Below are 18,315 nucleotides of genomic sequence, written 5' to 3' on the forward strand. Positions count from 1 at the left end.
ACTATAATTTATGGACGGCCTTTGAAAGAATCCAATATAACCTTGAGAAATATTAGACAATAAGGAAACGATTAGTAGAGATTAAAAATACATTACACAAAACCAAAGTATTAGAGTGGATACACTTCTACATGGTTCAAAAACTTGTCAAGGTTAGAAAGAGGTTTAAAGGTAGAGGAACTCATCCATATGGCTCCATATGGAGACCGAGTATTATATAATACTCGGTCTCCGGAGCCATGATAAGGTCGCAAAAACTCACTAAGCCTCGATCACATTGCTTCAATATTGTTTGTGTGTACTCCGGTCGTGTAAGTTTGTCATTTTTATTACACATATGTCCCTACAATACTCATACCACTGAACAGCTGAAGTTTCAATAACATCTGCGAATACTTCGGCCATTGTTACTGGTGCATTTATTATATAGTTCGTGGAGTTAATATAATTTGCTTTGGTCCTACTCTGGATCGAGCAATAAAGTTCCTATCCTAGGCGACTTCTTTCTCCAACATATATTACATCGAAGGACAATATCACCGTAGTCTGCACAAGGTCTACAAGTCTTTTGATTATCGAAATTATAAATAAAAGAAACTTCTTGGTAGTCCCATTTATTGTAGCCGCTTAATCATCACGTCCTGTCTAAAATTCTCTGTGAACCATACGTAAACGATTACAAGGTACTGAAATCGGCGCCGTGACCTTGAGATCCCTCGAACGCTTCTGATTGGTCATTCACAAATTATAGTTTCGCCGCAGTAGTCTAGACATTTATTTTTCTCAGTTAGTCACGAACTCTTACTCGTCCACACTTATTGTTTCAGGTTTCTCAGTCAACGGCGATCACAAAGCGTTTAGTGAACGTAAACAATCAGAATGAATCGTTTTTACCACAACTTGCCGAAAATTGTATGTAGATTTGATAACAGATATATATTGATGATTAGGAGTTGCATGCCCACCTTTCTGGGAGTATTAGTTTGGCGTTTTGGAAGCGTGAATCAATTACCAACCGCAATATTCAAAATATTATTTCAGGTTTTGATTTTGAAACGTGGAACGGGGATATAGATCGGTAATTATGGAGTTTTACTTAGCTTTAAAATTCTGTATGTAGGTGTTTTGATGCTTTTCGAACAATCCACAAATTAATTGAAACACCAGAAATCCTGGAGAGAGTATGTAGTTTTGATTTAATTTTTGATAAACATACCAGTCAGTCAGTCAGCTACAACATAAGACCAGGCACACATATGCATCGGTCCAAGTTGCCATACCTCATTAGCACAACAAGATGAACACCAAATTCATAGTAGTTACTTTAACGGTAGTGATTTATAAAAAAAGATTGCATATGAGGATATAACACAGGAAAAAGGTATAAAACAATCTTAATCTCACTGTTTAAAGGAAGATAAATAGTGTATAAACCTTCGCCGTTGTGTTCGATTCTGAACCATTTCACTCAGAGTCTCCAACCATTGGATACGATAGTCACGCGGACTTCAACCAAGTAGTCTGCATCTATCAACATGGCTCAGACTAGAAGTTAGTGATTTCAAGGACTGATGCTACGTTTTGGTTCGGTCTTCTCTAACTTTCTTCCATTCGTCTCCAAAACTAATTGTTCGATGGTAATATTTTTGTGGATGAAATTGTACTGGTGACCGTAGTAGAGTATGTCGAAAGTCAGGCTTTTTGAAAGAGAATGTCTAACTGTATTGCTTCCTAATAGTAAAGATGAGTTATTATATGACCGATGGACGTACTACAACTCTTAGCTTCACTAATTCCTCTCAGTGGACTTAGGTTATGGATCATATTCTATATTGGCTTTCGATGTATATATATATATATATATATTTCCTAGGTCTTGGGTTCACTCTTCCACGTGGACAAATCAGTAGTACATATTCGTTTTTCGATATATCAAAAAGTAGTCATTTATGGTGTGGGAATGAAAGTAGTACCGATAATTTGTATACATTTGTCAGTAGTTGATGCATACCAGTTTTTTTTACATCGCCCTCTCCATTTTCTTTCATACTTGTTATCAGTGCTTAAACGGTTATTTCTAATGTTCTCATTTGTACAGATTAAATAATATTGTCCCTAGTTTTTTAAAATTACTCCCCAAAATAATAAGTAAACACCACCAAAGTAATTTCTGTAGTATGTTTTCCGGATATAACATCATTCGGACATTTCGGTGAATCCTTATAATTTATACTTTGAATAATTGAAGAGTTTAAAGTCATTTTTTGTAAGACAATAGATATAAATGCCTAATCGGGCTTATAACCCGAAAGTTTACTCCTTCGCTAGATCCAAGTTTATGACTTTATTGAAAGACGTTATATGAGCTTAGAATGACACCCTCGTTCGTGTTCCAAGCTCTTACTGGCCTCACATAGGACGAAAATTAAAAGTAACTCCTACTGAGAGGATCTGGCAATAAAATATCTCAATATCTAAATATCAAATTATTCCTTTTGTAATTTTATTCTGATTGAAAAGAAGTCCTCGTTTAATTCTTGGAGTCCATTTCATTTAATTGATTTTAATTTGGCTGATAACTTAGATCTTCACAGTGTGGAGTACAATCAGGAAGTTTGTGATATATTACGGTGCAGATGTGTGATTTTTCACCGGGAAAAATGTACGGAAAAACATTTCAACGGTACTTCGTATTTGAAGTGCCACAAAATGACAGTAAAATAAAAAATACAATAAATTAATACATCAAAAGTATCTATATACTTTTCACTTGAAATTGTTTCAGTGTAAAAGTCTTTTACCCGAAAATTAGGTGAAACGACATTAGCCAGGTTCTGTTCAAATATTAAGTTTTCTAGCTACCAAATTAATCTTGCCTAACATTAACTTTGTTTTGTCTGCATTGTTTTTATGTTCCTGACCCTTAAAAGCGTTTATTTGTACATGTTATTGGTGTGATATGAATGTCCACATAAAAATATTTGGGTTTTTACAATAATTACTGTTCATTGCACTTGCTACATATTTACACTAAATTGTAGGCTACAATTTCCGTTATTGAAGAATTTCATCAGGAAAATGTCATTCTTTTGGAATTGAGGACTACGTTACGACCAGTTCCAACTCATCGTTCTTATTTGAATGCAGTAATCAAAGGAATACAGAGCGCACCGAGTGTACTTGATAATAAAATCTATGTGATATTAATACTATCTATTGACAGATCTAGAAGTTTTGATGAAGCGTTAATTACTTTAGAGCTAGCAAAGGAATACTATTCTAATGGATTGGTATCAGGTATTGATCTCAGCGGGAATCCACTAGTAAGTTTCATCTGTTTAAAAATCCCTTATGACTTAATTCTCATAATCTCATATTGGATTTTACTTCCTCTACTAAATTGACCCATAACTCAACCCAACAACGGTGTGTATAATCACTTAGTCGGTTCGGATGTGCTTGATGTCAAGGTATTTCCCAGTTGTCCATGTCGTAACAGATTAATCAGAGTTACAAAACAATCGCTGGTAATGTTTTTTTATTATTGTCTGATTGTAAAAACTTAAGCGAAAATAACGAATTTATAACACGAATCAGATGCTAAAAATTAAGGTATTATGTATATGATAGCTTAAAGAAAATTTAAATGCTTCATGAGAAATAGTGTGCCGGTCAGTAATAATAATAATAATAATAATGATAATACTAATACTAATAATAATAATACTAATACTAACAATAATAATAATGTTTCAAGATATTTTCCCACCAGCCAACTCGTTTCTGTGTGAAATCCGATTATTAATAATCTACTTATTTGACTTTTTGGTGTTGAATAGTTAAATGGAGTACTAGAAAGACAACGTTAATAATAAGATCCTTTTTAATACTCTCCAGATGAACTCATTAAGATATAACAAAAGATATATTTATTATTAACTTTCAACACAATTCTCAGTTTATTTTAAACTATCAAGTCCAACACTGGCTTTGAATATCAATCTTTTCTTTCAAAATTTTCCGATTGTTCATCACACAGATATTCCACCTTTTATGATTTCTCCCATTTACTACCGTTTTATTAATCATTATCCATAAGAACATTTCCTCTATGTGATATCAAGTATTTACGCTGATTTTTAATGAATCGTACTATTATGTTCAGGTTGTGTGCAGCTGATATGAGATGGCGAAGTTAAAGAATTCAGATTATTCTGTTACGTTTGTTGTTCCTGCTCTATTTAAATTTGTCAATTGTAAATATTGCAGTACGATTTAAACTTCAAAGCTTTAATTTACTTATTATAAAGATTTCCATTCACTTGAAAAAATGTTTAATTCGATATACAAGATAACTGACAATAATTTCAGCATACTTTAATTTTTGTTTCAGGTAGGAAGTCTATGTGATTTCGCTTCAGTTCTTAATACAGCGCGGTCGTATGGTTTAAAAACAACTGTACATATAGCTGAAGCAGCTGATCAAAGTGAAGATTGGTGTAAATTTCTTAGACTTCATTTGCCAGATCGATTGGGGCACGGAACATTTCTGACCAATATAGATAAGAATTCTGTTTTAGCAAGAGAAATTGTTTTGAAATCTAAAATACCCTTAGGTATTGTACATTTTTATTGTTATTAGGCTTGTTGCCAAACGGGTCACAGACGCGAATATCTATCAATTATACTTTGTAGTTTTTTATTTTAAATTATTGAATACTTAGTATTGGTTAAGCTAATTGTCGAAACTGAAGAATAAAAGAGTAGTTGGTGCGTTGGTTTATTGGTCAAAACAACCGACTCCCAACTACATAATTGTCAGTTCTTATATCATTAGCTTTCACAAGAAATTTGTCACTTAAAGACAAGTATATATAAAACATGTACTTGGCACCTGAATTATCTCAAAAATGACGGTTCCTAAACTTGATCAATAACTTCAACTACTCGAGATCAATATGTGAAACTTAAAGCTCGGAGATGGGCATTATTTTTTTACCTGTGATAGATATGTAGTTCAACTATCCCAAACATGCTATAGGAAAGACTTTTAAAAATTTAAAAGCTTTCCCGCCAAAGAAATCTTGACTTAGTGGATATCGACACATCCAAACTACTATAAACTATCACTCTAAAAACGACGAACTAATCGAATTCTGTCTTTTATGTTATTTCCAAAGGTATTCTTTCGTGTTCATGTACATGTGTGGTAGCAGTTACGATGTTTCTAGTCTCCACTACGTTTTACTACTTTAGTTTATGGATTAGTTGTTAAATTACCTGTAAGCGTACATAAAGTCTGACTATTTAGGTATCTCTAGCCAATCCAGTGTTGTAATAGTTTATCAGGTTTTCATCCCCTTCCAATTCATTTAGGGTATCCCTATAATATTATTGGGCCTTACACAATATGTACATCCAAAGTCCAGTATATAAACCTGTGGTTGATTGCCGGCTTGCATGGGATAATTAGTATTTGCGTTTAAATAGGGATCCGATGTTTTCATTCCATTCACTTTAATACTATGCCGTTACTCAGTTGATGTAGTCAGTATTTTGTCACGTTATTGCTAACTGGTTATTTTTCTACAGCTGCATTGGCATATATTTTGAATCCCCACTAAGTTTACGGCAGAGTTTAATGAAATTACTATTTCATGAAATGCACCGTAACTTATTAGCATTTTCGAGACCAATATAAGTACCAAATTTGCATTGACTAAATCTTCGTTCACTAAAGTTAGTCGATTAATGTGCATCACATTCGTTTACAATATTATCAAAAGACTGATAGAAAAGCGAATATATTTGTAGTTTTCAAGGCACTGAGTTAGTAGTCTTAAAGGAGAAAGATATCAATATTGATATAGGTTATGTTACTGTAGGTCACAAATGAACTCGCTCTCTCGATCATTTCATTGTAACAAATGTGTCTTAACAGACTAACTGATGATGCATTAGAAAAAAGCAACTTATATTTATATGAAGGTATAGATCGTATGCACAACATGCTGTTCTGTACTTGTTTGTACTTACATATTTTTTCATTTCATCTTTTAGCCAGGACTCCTTTTGTAGCGCTTAATTCAATGTTTAGCATAATTATAATCTTGAGTTTATCAGTAAAATTAGGTGTCTATATATTTTTCTGACATTTTGAATCTCCTAGATAGAATTACAAGTGATAATGTAAACATGATATCACAAAGAGCTCTGTTTAACTTTAATCGGATATATTTCATAGAAATTTCATTTGTATTGGGTATTCTATGGGATTCAGATTGTTTAAAAACTATTGACAGTGTTACAATAAGTCTAGCTATTTTACTGTTACTCCTAAAGTATTTGATCTTGACCTGTTGTATCACTATTTTTTAAATGGAGTATAAACATTTTTGTTAAATAGGTACATCAATTATTATTTGTTAATTTATTTAAACACATATATATTGGTACAAAAGGGCGCCAGATACATATGCGCCACACAAAATAATGAAAGTAGGAAGAGAAGGGATGAAAAGATAAGGCGGACTGAAATGTACAACCAGAAGACTCTTTCAGTTAAGAAAGTTAGAACCACTCTTTATGTAGAAAGTAAAAGAAGGTTGCAGCAGGATCGCCACTGGCTTCTATTCTGAGCCATATCTGATAACGTCTCTAGCCACTGTGTTGCACCATCTCTCGGACCCCAGCCAGGGAGTCGTGAAGGACCAACGGAAGCTAGCCCTTTGCAGCTTTCTTTCATGCCACGACACCATGTCATACACTGACCTCCTCTCCGCTTTTTCCAACCAGTCCCAGAGTCGGCAAATAATGCACGACGTGGAAGTCTCTGGGATGACATTCGTAAAACATGTCCAAGCCACCGAAGTCGGTGTTTCAAGATGGTGACACCAATTGAATTATCGTCTCTGCGCCCGAACACACGATGCCGAACCTCTGCATTACTAACATGGTGTTGTCACTGGATGTCAGCAATCCTTCGGAGACAACGATGATCGAACACAGAGAGACGTCTAACATCCTCAACTCGGAGAGGCCAGGTTTCACAAGCATAGAGCAAAACTGCTCTCACCGACGCGTTGTAGATCCGACCTTTTACAGCCAGACTAACATCACGAAGGCGCCAAAGATGGCCCAGATTGGCATAAGCCACTCTGGCTTTCCTTATACGTGCATCGATCTCATCACTCACGCCATCACCAGCACTTATGCGACTACCCAGATACACGAAATTCTCGACTACTTCAATCTGCTCACCATCCAGGGTGAGTACAGGATGAGAATCCTGCCAGTCTTGTAGGAGTACTTTGCACTTGGAGGGTGCAAAGCACATGCCGTACCTGCGGACACTGATTGCCAACTGATTAAGTGCGGATTTCATGGCTTGGGCATTATCGCACGGTAAGACAATATCATCCGCATACTCGAGGTCGAGAAGTCGTTCTCCAGGCAACATATCCACACCGCCATTACTTACATCCATCAGAGCTGTTTCCAGAATGTCATCGATGGCAAAGTTGAAGATGAATGGTGTGATCGGGCAACCCTGCCTAACCCCACTGCTCGAATGGAACAAGGGAGAAAGGTGGTTGTATGCCCTCACTCTGCCTGAGGTGTTCGTATACAGGGCCTTTAAGATGTTAATGAACTTCTCAGTCACACCCTTCTTCAATAGACAATCCCAGAGAACAGTCCTGTCCAACGAATCGAAGGCAGCCGTGATATCAAGAAACACTACGATTGTTGGCCTGCGATAAGTATGACGGTGTTCTAACATTTGGCGGAGGGTGAAGATGTGGTCAACGCATCCTCGACCGGAACGAAAACCAGCCTGCTCCTCGCGAGTCAATCGTTCTCGGGTTTTAAACAACCTACGAAGAATGATAGAAGCCAATAGTTTGGACGCAATCGGAAGTAGACTTATCCCCCGATATTTGTTACAAGAACAACGTGAACCCTTTTTAAAGATAGGGACGACTATCGACTCATTCCATGATGTTGGAACACTTTCTTGCTCCCAAACCTTTGCAAACAACACCGTCAGTTCCTTAGCCAGAAAGTCACCACCATCTTTAAAAAGAGCCGGAGGTAAGTCATCTGGGCCAGGTGATTTGTAGCGCTTCAAGAGATGGAGTTCCTTGCGGACTTCCGCCTCGTTTGGTGGATCAGTCGTCAACGGCCATAGGAGGCAGGACAAACTGGTTGATGTTACCGGAGCAGCAGGCCAGTTGAACTGCCCTTCGAAAAATTCCGCCCATCGTCCAAGACGTCGAGAGATGTTAATGATTGGCATCCCATCATCCTCGTAGATTGTTTCACTCACACCAGACTTCTTGCTGCCAGTGGCTCGGATGAGTTGGAAAAGCTTCCGGCAGTTACCAGATGCAGCTGCTGCTTCCATCTCATTAGCACGCTCCGACCACCAGGCTTCTCGCTCCTTACGCAAGCTTTGCCCGATTTCATTACGTAACAGCCTTCGTTTGTGGTCAAACTCACGGTCACCCGGAGTAGACCGACAGGCTTCCATCAGTTGTAAGGAGCCGGAAGAAACCCAGTGCTTGTAAGCGGGACGTTTCGCGAAACCGCAAGCGGCTTTACTCGCCATTTTCATGGCGTAATGCAGTTGCAACCAATGCTCATCTATACTTTTCGATGGGATGGTAGCTAGCCTAGAGGCTAACTCCGCTCGATACTTACTTGCAACAGAAGTTGCAGCCAGTTTACTAACATCGATCCGTTGATGGCGGTCAATCCTTCGGCCACTGAAAAGTAAGGTGAGATTGGCGCAGACCAGGGCATGATCAGACTCCAGATAAGTACTCCAAAAGGAGCGGCAGTCTTGTACACAACCACGCCGGCGGTAGCTGATCGCGATGTGATCAATCTGAGTCCAGGCTTGAGATGCAGAGGGAGGACGCCAGGTGGCACACCGGAGATGATTGTTCCGGAAGTTAGTGCTAGCCAGAAACAGGTTGTGGTCTGTGCACAGTTGCAGCAAACGGTCCCCGTTATCTGTCCTGCGACCAACAAGTCCCCATCGGCCACCTAAACGACTCTCTTCTGTGCCTAGACACCCGACCTGAGCATTCAAGTCTCCGGCTGATACTACAATATCTGTCGAACGCGCTTTCTGGAGAAGAACAGTTAACTGGTGGTAAAACTCATCCTTGATTGCATCCGGGCTGCAATCTGTCAGGGCATAGGCGGAGATGACGAAAAGACACCGTTTCTCACGCCGGTTTCTTCTCACTTTGATGGAACTTTCTAATCTAACAGCACATAACCGACTGTTAATGGGGATCCAATCGATTAGTGCTGCCTCAGCTCTAGCGCTTAGTGCGACACCAACGCCAGCAAGACCGGACGAAGATGCCACAGAGTCCCCGGATAAGCGCACGTGAAACAAGCTTTTCGAAGCGACAGATGGAGAACGAATTTGTAGTACTTCACTAGAGTCTTGAATACGGGTCTCGGATAGACAGCAAACATCAACATTAAGACTTTCTAAAGACATAGCCAGCCCCATCTGTTGTCCGATCTGCATTAGTGTGCGAACGTTGAAGGAAGCCAGCTTGAACGGTGTACGTGGTTTCAGAAAGACTACTTCAGTATTCGTAATCGGTGGAAGCATTCATTTTCAACCAGACAATGACTGGAGATCGTTTAGATAGAACAGAGTTTCCACCATGGGCGAGCTACTGCATAAGTTGGAAAGGAAGGATACACAATTTGGGAATAAAGGGAGTGAAAAAGCGACGTAGTAAATAATAATAATAATAATAATAATAATAGTAATGGTAATAGTAATAGTGTAAATTGTCTTGCTTCTAATATGAGCGAGAATAGTATCGTCAATAGAATTCATCATTTCATTTATTTGTGTGTGGGCTGTGATACTGCCCGGGTGCCCAAACCGAAGCAGGACGTATAACGTAATCTTTCACTTTATACCTCATTAAGTCAAGTTTTTTTTATAAATGTAAATCTTTTAAAATAGAATTATGTTTGACATCAAATGTCAAGTCGAAAGCTGTTGAAAACTATGAATCTCATCATATAAACTATTGGATGAACAAGAAACATCCTATTTGCATTTGTGTAAGTCGGTTATACTTATCAATATCCTATCAACTTTACATATTTATCTTAACGTTAACTTCTACATAGGATATGTATTGATTAATTAGTTTACTTACTATCCACGCTTACCTTTACATCCTGTTGTCACTAAGCCTTTTTGAAGACATGATACTTTCCGGTTGATTGTATCATCGAAAAATTCTCAAGTTAGTTGAGATGTTAAGGTGTAAATGCCTTATGTTGCATCTCTAAACAGAATACGGATTGAATGGGAAAATTGATATAAGTTCCATCAGACTGAATTATCCTATCCCATAACAAATATGTGTTGTTGAGTAATGCATCCTGAGTGATATCAGTATTTACCCAGTTATTGGTAGTTAGTACGATAAATTAAGTAAAAGAAAATATTTATTCTCTGAAGAAGTGGCTTACACTGAGTCACAAAACGTCAGAAAATCTAATTTTTCTACTCATTGGGATATTACAAATATATAATTTATTTAAAACAATCTACCCAATGCTCAATTTATTCAAAAAAAAATTATCAAATCAAGACTTGGTAATGATACCTATAAAAGAAAATATGTTTTATCCCAAGCCAATTATTTTATACTTCTCAAAAAATGAATTATAATTAGTCGTCAACAGAAACAAGCAATCTTACAGGTCAAGCTTATGGAGGGAAATATTTCAATGACCACTCTATATACATTAATTACTTCGTCCTACGGATGTTGTTTACCAAAAAATGGAAACTCAGAAAAGTATGGATTTAACGAGTTCAATTCAGTGTAAACTAGTTTTCACTTCCGATATTCAACAGAACTATATACCTGTTTATCATAGCTGTTTAACTTCATTTATGCATAGTTGTGTTGTGAACGGCATTACAGAACCAGCGTACTCGTTCAAGCAATTACTCCTTTGTTTTTTAAACCTAATTCGTTTTGTAATTGGTTTTTATTTTTCAGAACCAATAGGCACAAAGTTTAACTTCTCATTCAGTCATTTTTGTTTTGTCTTGTAGATCATAAACAATTGTATTCATACTTGAACTCTTCCTTATCTAAAAGTTTCGTCTTAGGAGACTGAGTGTTGAATGTTATTTTACAGTGAAACACATACATTAAAAGTAAAATGTAGCCTGTTCAAACACTTCAATTTCTACTTATGATTTTTAATGATCTCCAACCTTATATGTAACTATCTGCATTTTTTAAATTATTACTCAATGTCAGTATGTTGCTATAGAAATTATTGTTAGTGGATGCATCCGTTCATTTCAACTTAGCCTTTGGTTCCCATTAGGTTTACTAGTTTAAACCAATAATTTTATCATTACACATCTAATATACCTCGCTAAGTCTAGTAACCTCCACATATATTACTTGCTCTTGTGGATCTTATCTTGTCATTTTAGTAAAATATATACACGATTAAGCTTGCAAAGCATCAAAAGTACCTAAATTTAGTGACTTTTACACTGCTGTTCGCTTTGCATGAGTTTATGGATTCTCAGTGTATAATAAATTCATCATCATTCCAATAATTTTCGTTAGTGGTTAGGAGCGTAACTGACAGCATAACTCTCATCCCTTATTCGGAGCTTGTTAGATATATGCAACTAGTGAATATCACTGACGAAACACATGTTTGTATGCCTGGCTTTGAACCATATTTGCCTTGTAAGTGCTAAGGATACTGTCCAGCTAACTATACTGTATTAAATGGAATGAAGTTCGAACTAAAAACTCAATCATGGTTGAAGGTCAAGTCCTTTAATTACTAGGTCAGCAGACTTAGATAGCGCGTACCACCAAATCTTAACGAATATTTCCTTCACGATTCGAACTTAAAACGTATAGTTTCAAACAACATCACTATCCACAAGTTTATATAGTTACATTACTCATTTCTTGTTTAATGAGTACAAAATAGTTGGATAATGGTAATTGTTAGTCGATTAATTTTTCCTAAGTTGACTATGAAAATGGTTGCTCTCCAATAGCATTTTCTATTATATCGTTATAATATCCTCGTAGTATATTAGTAATTGATTTATATGATCATAATTTCTAGGAATTATTTAATAACTTACCGTTTTTATTTATTCTTATAGACGGATGATAAAAGCCTATTTGATTGTACACTATCAGGTGAATTTCAACTATCTGTTGAACGTTGTCATTTGAATAACGAACAATTGTTTCAAATATTAATGAACTCAGTAAATATGGCGTTTTGCAGTGAGAACGTGAAGAAACAATTGTCTCATAAAATCAGAGAATATTTTAATAGTTTTATATTTGATGATTTAAACAAAAAATAATATTAACTTTGTAAAAAATGTTTTCTTGTTAAGTTATGACAAATAAATTTTGTTAATGGATTCATTATTTTTGAAGACTTTACCAATTTGAATTCTATAAATTCAGGAAATGTTGAGCAACCTGTTATTTCATTTGTCATATGGTCATATTGGTCTCTGAGAGAGAGAGAGAATCGCATGCACATAAAGATGAGTTGACTTTAGGTTTTCGGAGTAGTAGCTTCCTAGCACAAGTTTAACTGACTTCAAATCTTGGGAATAACATCTTTCCAGTTCATAAGATATGACCTCATTCTCTCACCTGTACAGAAATTGAGGACATGCAAGATAGCCAAAATTATTGTTCTATAAAAATGTTTGATCGGTCTATAAACTAATGTTGTTCATATCCTTAACTTATATAAGCTAATTAGCTACAATAACTTGGCTTTCTTGTCATGATGAAGTATTTGGATTATATATGGTGAATGTTTGTTCTCTCACATTATGTCTGCCCCGAAAATGTTGGATTGCAATCAGTGAATTTGTAAGTTGCTACTGATTTGATTTGTTTTGAGGTAGTTAGCTCAGCAGACGACTGCGAAAAATAGACCTCGAGACTAACGGTTCTTCTATAATCGATGTTTTTTGCTTGAAGGTTAAATTCAGTGCGTGAAAGTGGTCAATAACTTGACGTCACACAACTAACATGGTCATATAACGACTCTCCTACAATCATTTTAGATTATGGTTAATTTTTCTAAAACCCTTTTATTAACTTGACAGACAATGTTATTCGAGCAGTAATAACTCATCTATTTCTTTGTACTACTATGATCACTACCTTGTCTGTATAAATGTGTACGCTTGGTCACATGATGGCTTACGCACATATCTCTTTCTAGCTAAAATGTTGATAGCTTAAATATCTCTCGGCGAATCATTCTCTTCCCCATGAATACACGTACTCGAATCCTAATTATAGTCTTTGCCTTGCTGTGCCCTTATTTGATTCGATTATAAACTCACCTCTGTATTAGCTCGCACGCACATATTTGCCTTTCTGCTTCAAACTCGTTTGATGTGCCTATAGCTTTTTGATTTGTTCTATACGCTAATAAACTGTAGTTGCCTCTTCTTATTGCCTTCTGATTTCAGACACCGTCGGGATTTAAATAATAACGGCTATCAAGGTGATTAATTAACGAAACTAAGCCACTACAATCATACTATCTCCCATATTATGACGTGAAGATTGGACAGTCGGTTTTAGGCATATTGGGATAAAACTCAAGTACAGGAAGCTTATTTCTTGACTAAAATTTAAATAAGTTACTATTTTCACTCTCCCATCAAGTAGTACTAGTCACGTATCAAGGTACTATGACAGTCACTCGTACTGATCAGTTCAGAAGTTGCGAGATGTTTCTTAAAAAGCTTTCGAACATTCAGTTACAGTAACTAGTGATATCTGTAATAGAGATGTGAGGTTTCTAACCTGACAGACAAATGATGGCGATCGGTTCCTTTCTTATCTTAATAGTCACTGGTTTAAGGCCATTACCAAAGTGAAATATGACCAATTATATCGATATTGACCACTATTTCAAAGGATACGTAGATTAATTTATCATAACCATATCTTAGATTGTTTTTTTAGAACCGGAGGATAAATAAGTAAAAACTAGGAATTCATCGGTCAGCAGTTGTGTAAACGTTTTAGATAAGTTGTCCTAAAGTATTTGAAGCTTTTTCTATGAAAGCAAAAGTGAATGAAACAACATAATGAAATTCCTAAGAAGCAGTTAAATCGGTTCAAGCTGTTCACTATCTTATCACAATCTAACTGGCACATTAACTTTATAACCACTATAACAACAACAAAAACATGAGTAGCGTGAATTCAGCGTTTGTATGGTCAATATTTATTTGATACCTTACTGGAACATGAAAAAAGTAACATCGAAAATTATAAATGTTTTAAGGCTTTTTTTGGAGACAAGTTGATGAGTTCACCAAATACTAAAATACGTGAATTTTACTTAACAGTGTATTATATTGCTGTTGCATCACTTATAAATTTAGTATCAACTATGTCATAAACCTAAGAGATAATCGTAAATATGCTACAAAAAGATTTTAGAATTTTACTTTGGAAATCAACTGAACTTAGTATCATTTTGAAGTGTTCATGTTGTAATCAGTTTTTATGTTGTCACTGGAGAGATGAACGTACGTTTATCTATTTTAGTAATTCAATTTAACTGAGTTAATGAATCAGAATCTATGATCTAAAGATTCTTTTAAACAAATCTTTTTATTGTCTATTGTGAGTCCATAAGTTTTTACTGAAAAGATTTATTGTGGTTAATAGCCCACTTATATGTATTTGACATAGAATTTATGCAATGTGTATAACTTGAAGTTTTTATCTGTGTCCAAAACATAAACACACTACCATTACTGAAAACATATCCAATCACTCAAACGTAACTCATCTACAGTTATCAGCTTGACTAATCGAATGATTAGGCTATGAGATTTTTTAGTATAAGAGTTGAAATGATAATTCACATGATGAAAAGACAGAATCCACTAAGCTGATACAAGTTTATTCATATTTTATGAATGAGTTCAATTTACTAAACAAAACGAACACTCATTGCTTCTTTTTACAGAGCTAAATCAAATACATCTGTGTTTGTTTTTTAATTTTAGATAGTCACCAAGGCATTTATCAACCTGTTTTATAGAAACAACTCGTTAATTTTTATTCACGTTTCGCAATTTTAATGAAGTAAGAAAAATATTTCACAAAGATGATGAATTCATTATATTTGTAAAACTATTTACACATATACAGCTTGAAGTAAAATAATGCAACATATAGGATAAATTAACACATCTTAAAAGATCACGCGTGTGGAGGAGGTTGTCCAACTAAGTTTAATCTGTGACGATAACGTCCTTCAAGCAAGATTAAAGCTATGTTGTATTTTTTGATGGGTTGAAACTTTAGAGCGCTAATAAAAATACAATGGTGCATGTAACTTGGCTATTGTAGATCCAGAGACTGTTACACAGTTATACCACAATCATATTCCACAGCATGTCGAGTTGAGAATAGTGAAGATTTCCTTCCGAGCGTGTTTTTAGTTCTCGAGGAGTGGCAACTTATGAATAAATACTGCTCAATACGTGTCCATATAACCTTGGAGTGTAGATGATAAAATAATTCATTAAAATGATTAAGTAAAATTAAGCGAACAATTTGGAAAGAACATCAAAACACGAAGAAGTTATAGTTTCCCCACTTATTTTTTGATTTGGTCATCAAAAGTCTACGTCTGAATAATTATACCTCTATTACTTTAGGATGACTTCAAAAACGTTATACAAAACTAACATAAGCAAAAGTTTATTCACTATTGTATAAAATAAACAAGTTTCACTTGGTACACAGTATTGTTACTATTGTTTGTTTTCTCGTATCGAATTGAACTTATCTTTGAACCAAAGATTTTCATCATTCATTTGGTATTGATGAATGAATTGTCGAATAAATGTTTAATCCCCGATAAACTTACAGATGGATATTTTTTTGTACAATTAATTATTATTTATTTATTTAAACACATAAATATTGTTACAAGGGGGCACCAGATATATATGTGCCGCACAAATCTCATTTGATTTATGTGAGGGCTGTGATACTGCTCAGGCGCCTAAACTGAAGCAGCTGGTTTCCTTAGGGGGCCACACCCCAAGCCTTTGACCTAAAGATCTGATCCAAAAGGCAGTGGAGCATCGTAAGGAGATACAGTCCCATGGTAGCCGGTGACCAACAGTTGGTTCATACGCCATTTGTTCCCTCAGGATACTGGAGCCCATGTGCACCATTGGTTTGGAATCAGGGTTTTTCAACTCCCCTAGGTGGAATTTCCGTGTCCACCAACCCGGTTAAAGCGCCGGACATCCGCTTTTCGTCCTCTCAATTTTGTAAACAACAGTAATGCCACGAGAAGGAAGTGATTAGGACTTCCCTGGCAGAGGCTATATAGGCGTGGCCACGTGAGAGCATTTGGAGAGGGAGTGCTGACTCTCCCCACTCTCGGCCGTACCAGGGCATTCGGGGGCCAATTAAATTCAAATGCGTTGAGAATAAACATCTCGTTCACAAGAATTAATGATATGGATCCAAGTCTGTTTAATCGTTAAGCTAGCATCATCTCCTTTACTACAAGTATGAGAATGTTTAGAAATAGACAAAAATAATTTACCACTGACTATGAATTGCTTCAATTTTGATAACATGAATCTGTTCGTCTTTTATTCTATCTCAATTTAATTGATAAATTATTATTAACAAAATAGACTCTCTTTAGATTTAAACAAAATAAGTTGTATAGTTTTGTATATTAATTCATCAACATAACCATCAGTAAACTGTTTTATAACAAACAAAAATGTATATACCCAACATTAAGCGTTACTAATTAGTATTAAACTAAGAGAAATTATCCATTAAATGAATTTATTCAATGTAATATGAAGAATTTTTGTAAAATCAACCATATACAAACATTCATTTAAAATCCAGGTTATTGGTAATTATTTTAATGTAAGAAATCTAATGATAATTATTATCATTTCTTTTTTATTAGGTATATACATATGGTGAGGATTTGTTCTGCACACTAAGTGATTTCAAAGGTACAATTATTATAAAAATATTGAGTAATTATTTGCATTTTACTAACTTTCATTAACCTTTTGAAATATGAAACATCAGTATTCTTCCTAAAGAAAAAAGACTTTTGAATCTCAGCCTGAAAATATAATAAATTTTATGATAAATAATTTTGGAAAGAAAAAAAATTAAAGATATATCATTTTATATAGTTGAGATCATGAGTCAATTGAATCTAGACCATCATGGAAAACCTGGAAGTACTGAACGGCCGTTTCGTCCTATTGTGGGACTCCTTAACAGTACGCACTCACGATCCTGCCTCACGAGATTCGAACCCAGGACCTATGTTATTTTACTAATTAAACAGTAAACAATAAAACATTTAATTAATGATTTATTTATTCTATTAATTAAATCATTGTAATTTACTTTTAACATTAGACTTATGAATAGTGGAACTATGTAATTAGTTTAAAGTAAATAACATATCTTGGTAGTTAATTTGAACATTTGAGCTTTATCACTTTTTAACAAATTAAATGGTAGATTTCTTATTAAAATCAATAAAGTTTTAGTCTTATATCTTAATGTTTAACAAAAATATATCAGATTAAATCCAATGACGGTGAAATGAGAAGATTTCAACTAAATAAAAAAATACATCCTTTTTTATTTATGGTTATATGCACAAAGTAAATAAGTTTAAGCGGTGTACGAGTCCACAGTATAATCTGCAGTCCTTATCAGTCACTAGTTACTGAATGAATCACAGTTATTTCAAGTTTTATCATTTATTGAATTGAGGAAATAGTTTTCATTTAATTTTCCATCATTTAAAATATACCCAAATAACGAGTTAGCTCTCATTTCAAGTGCTATATTAACCCACATTTTCAATGTCATAAGAGGTCGGATCAAGAATCTTCGAATCTTGTGATAAACATAATATGTTAGTGTCATTATGTAAATATAAAGCTATCATTATCTATTATCATTGAAAAATTTCAACATCATCTAGATGAAAGGAGTTAACAGCATGCTATTCCTAATGATAAACATAAAATGTAAAAATTTCCATCATGTGAAATGACTCAACAATAAAACAAACCAAGTTAATTATAGATCTAAGTTAACAATAAAAATTATGAATTGATGAGTGTATTAACATGTTTCCAAGTCTTGTGATTTGTTAATTCATTTGATATGAATAAAACTCGATGTTTAACTG

General features: G+C 34.9%; 1 protein-coding gene across 1 annotated transcript; it reads left to right on the forward strand.

Annotated features, from left to right (window-relative positions):
* Window positions 1-879: 879 nt before the first annotated feature.
* On the forward strand, window positions 880-12,415 carry Smp_140430 (adenosine deaminase-related; the record flags this gene model as incomplete). Its single annotated transcript, XM_018791629.1, has 7 exons — window positions 880-912; window positions 951-1,078; window positions 1,121-1,181; window positions 3,042-3,323; window positions 4,394-4,616; window positions 10,001-10,101; window positions 12,206-12,415. The coding sequence occupies 7 exons, from the start codon at window positions 880-882 to the stop codon at window positions 12,413-12,415; spliced, it is 1,038 nt and encodes a 345-aa protein (XP_018645235.1).
* Between the last annotated feature and the right edge of the window lie 5,900 nt (window positions 12,416-18,315).

Source organism: Schistosoma mansoni (assembly GCF_000237925.1).
Source record: "Schistosoma mansoni, WGS project CABG00000000 data, chromosome 2 unplaced supercontig 0108, strain Puerto Rico, whole genome shotgun sequence".
Taxonomy (NCBI): Eukaryota; Metazoa; Platyhelminthes; class Trematoda; order Strigeidida; family Schistosomatidae; genus Schistosoma; species Schistosoma mansoni.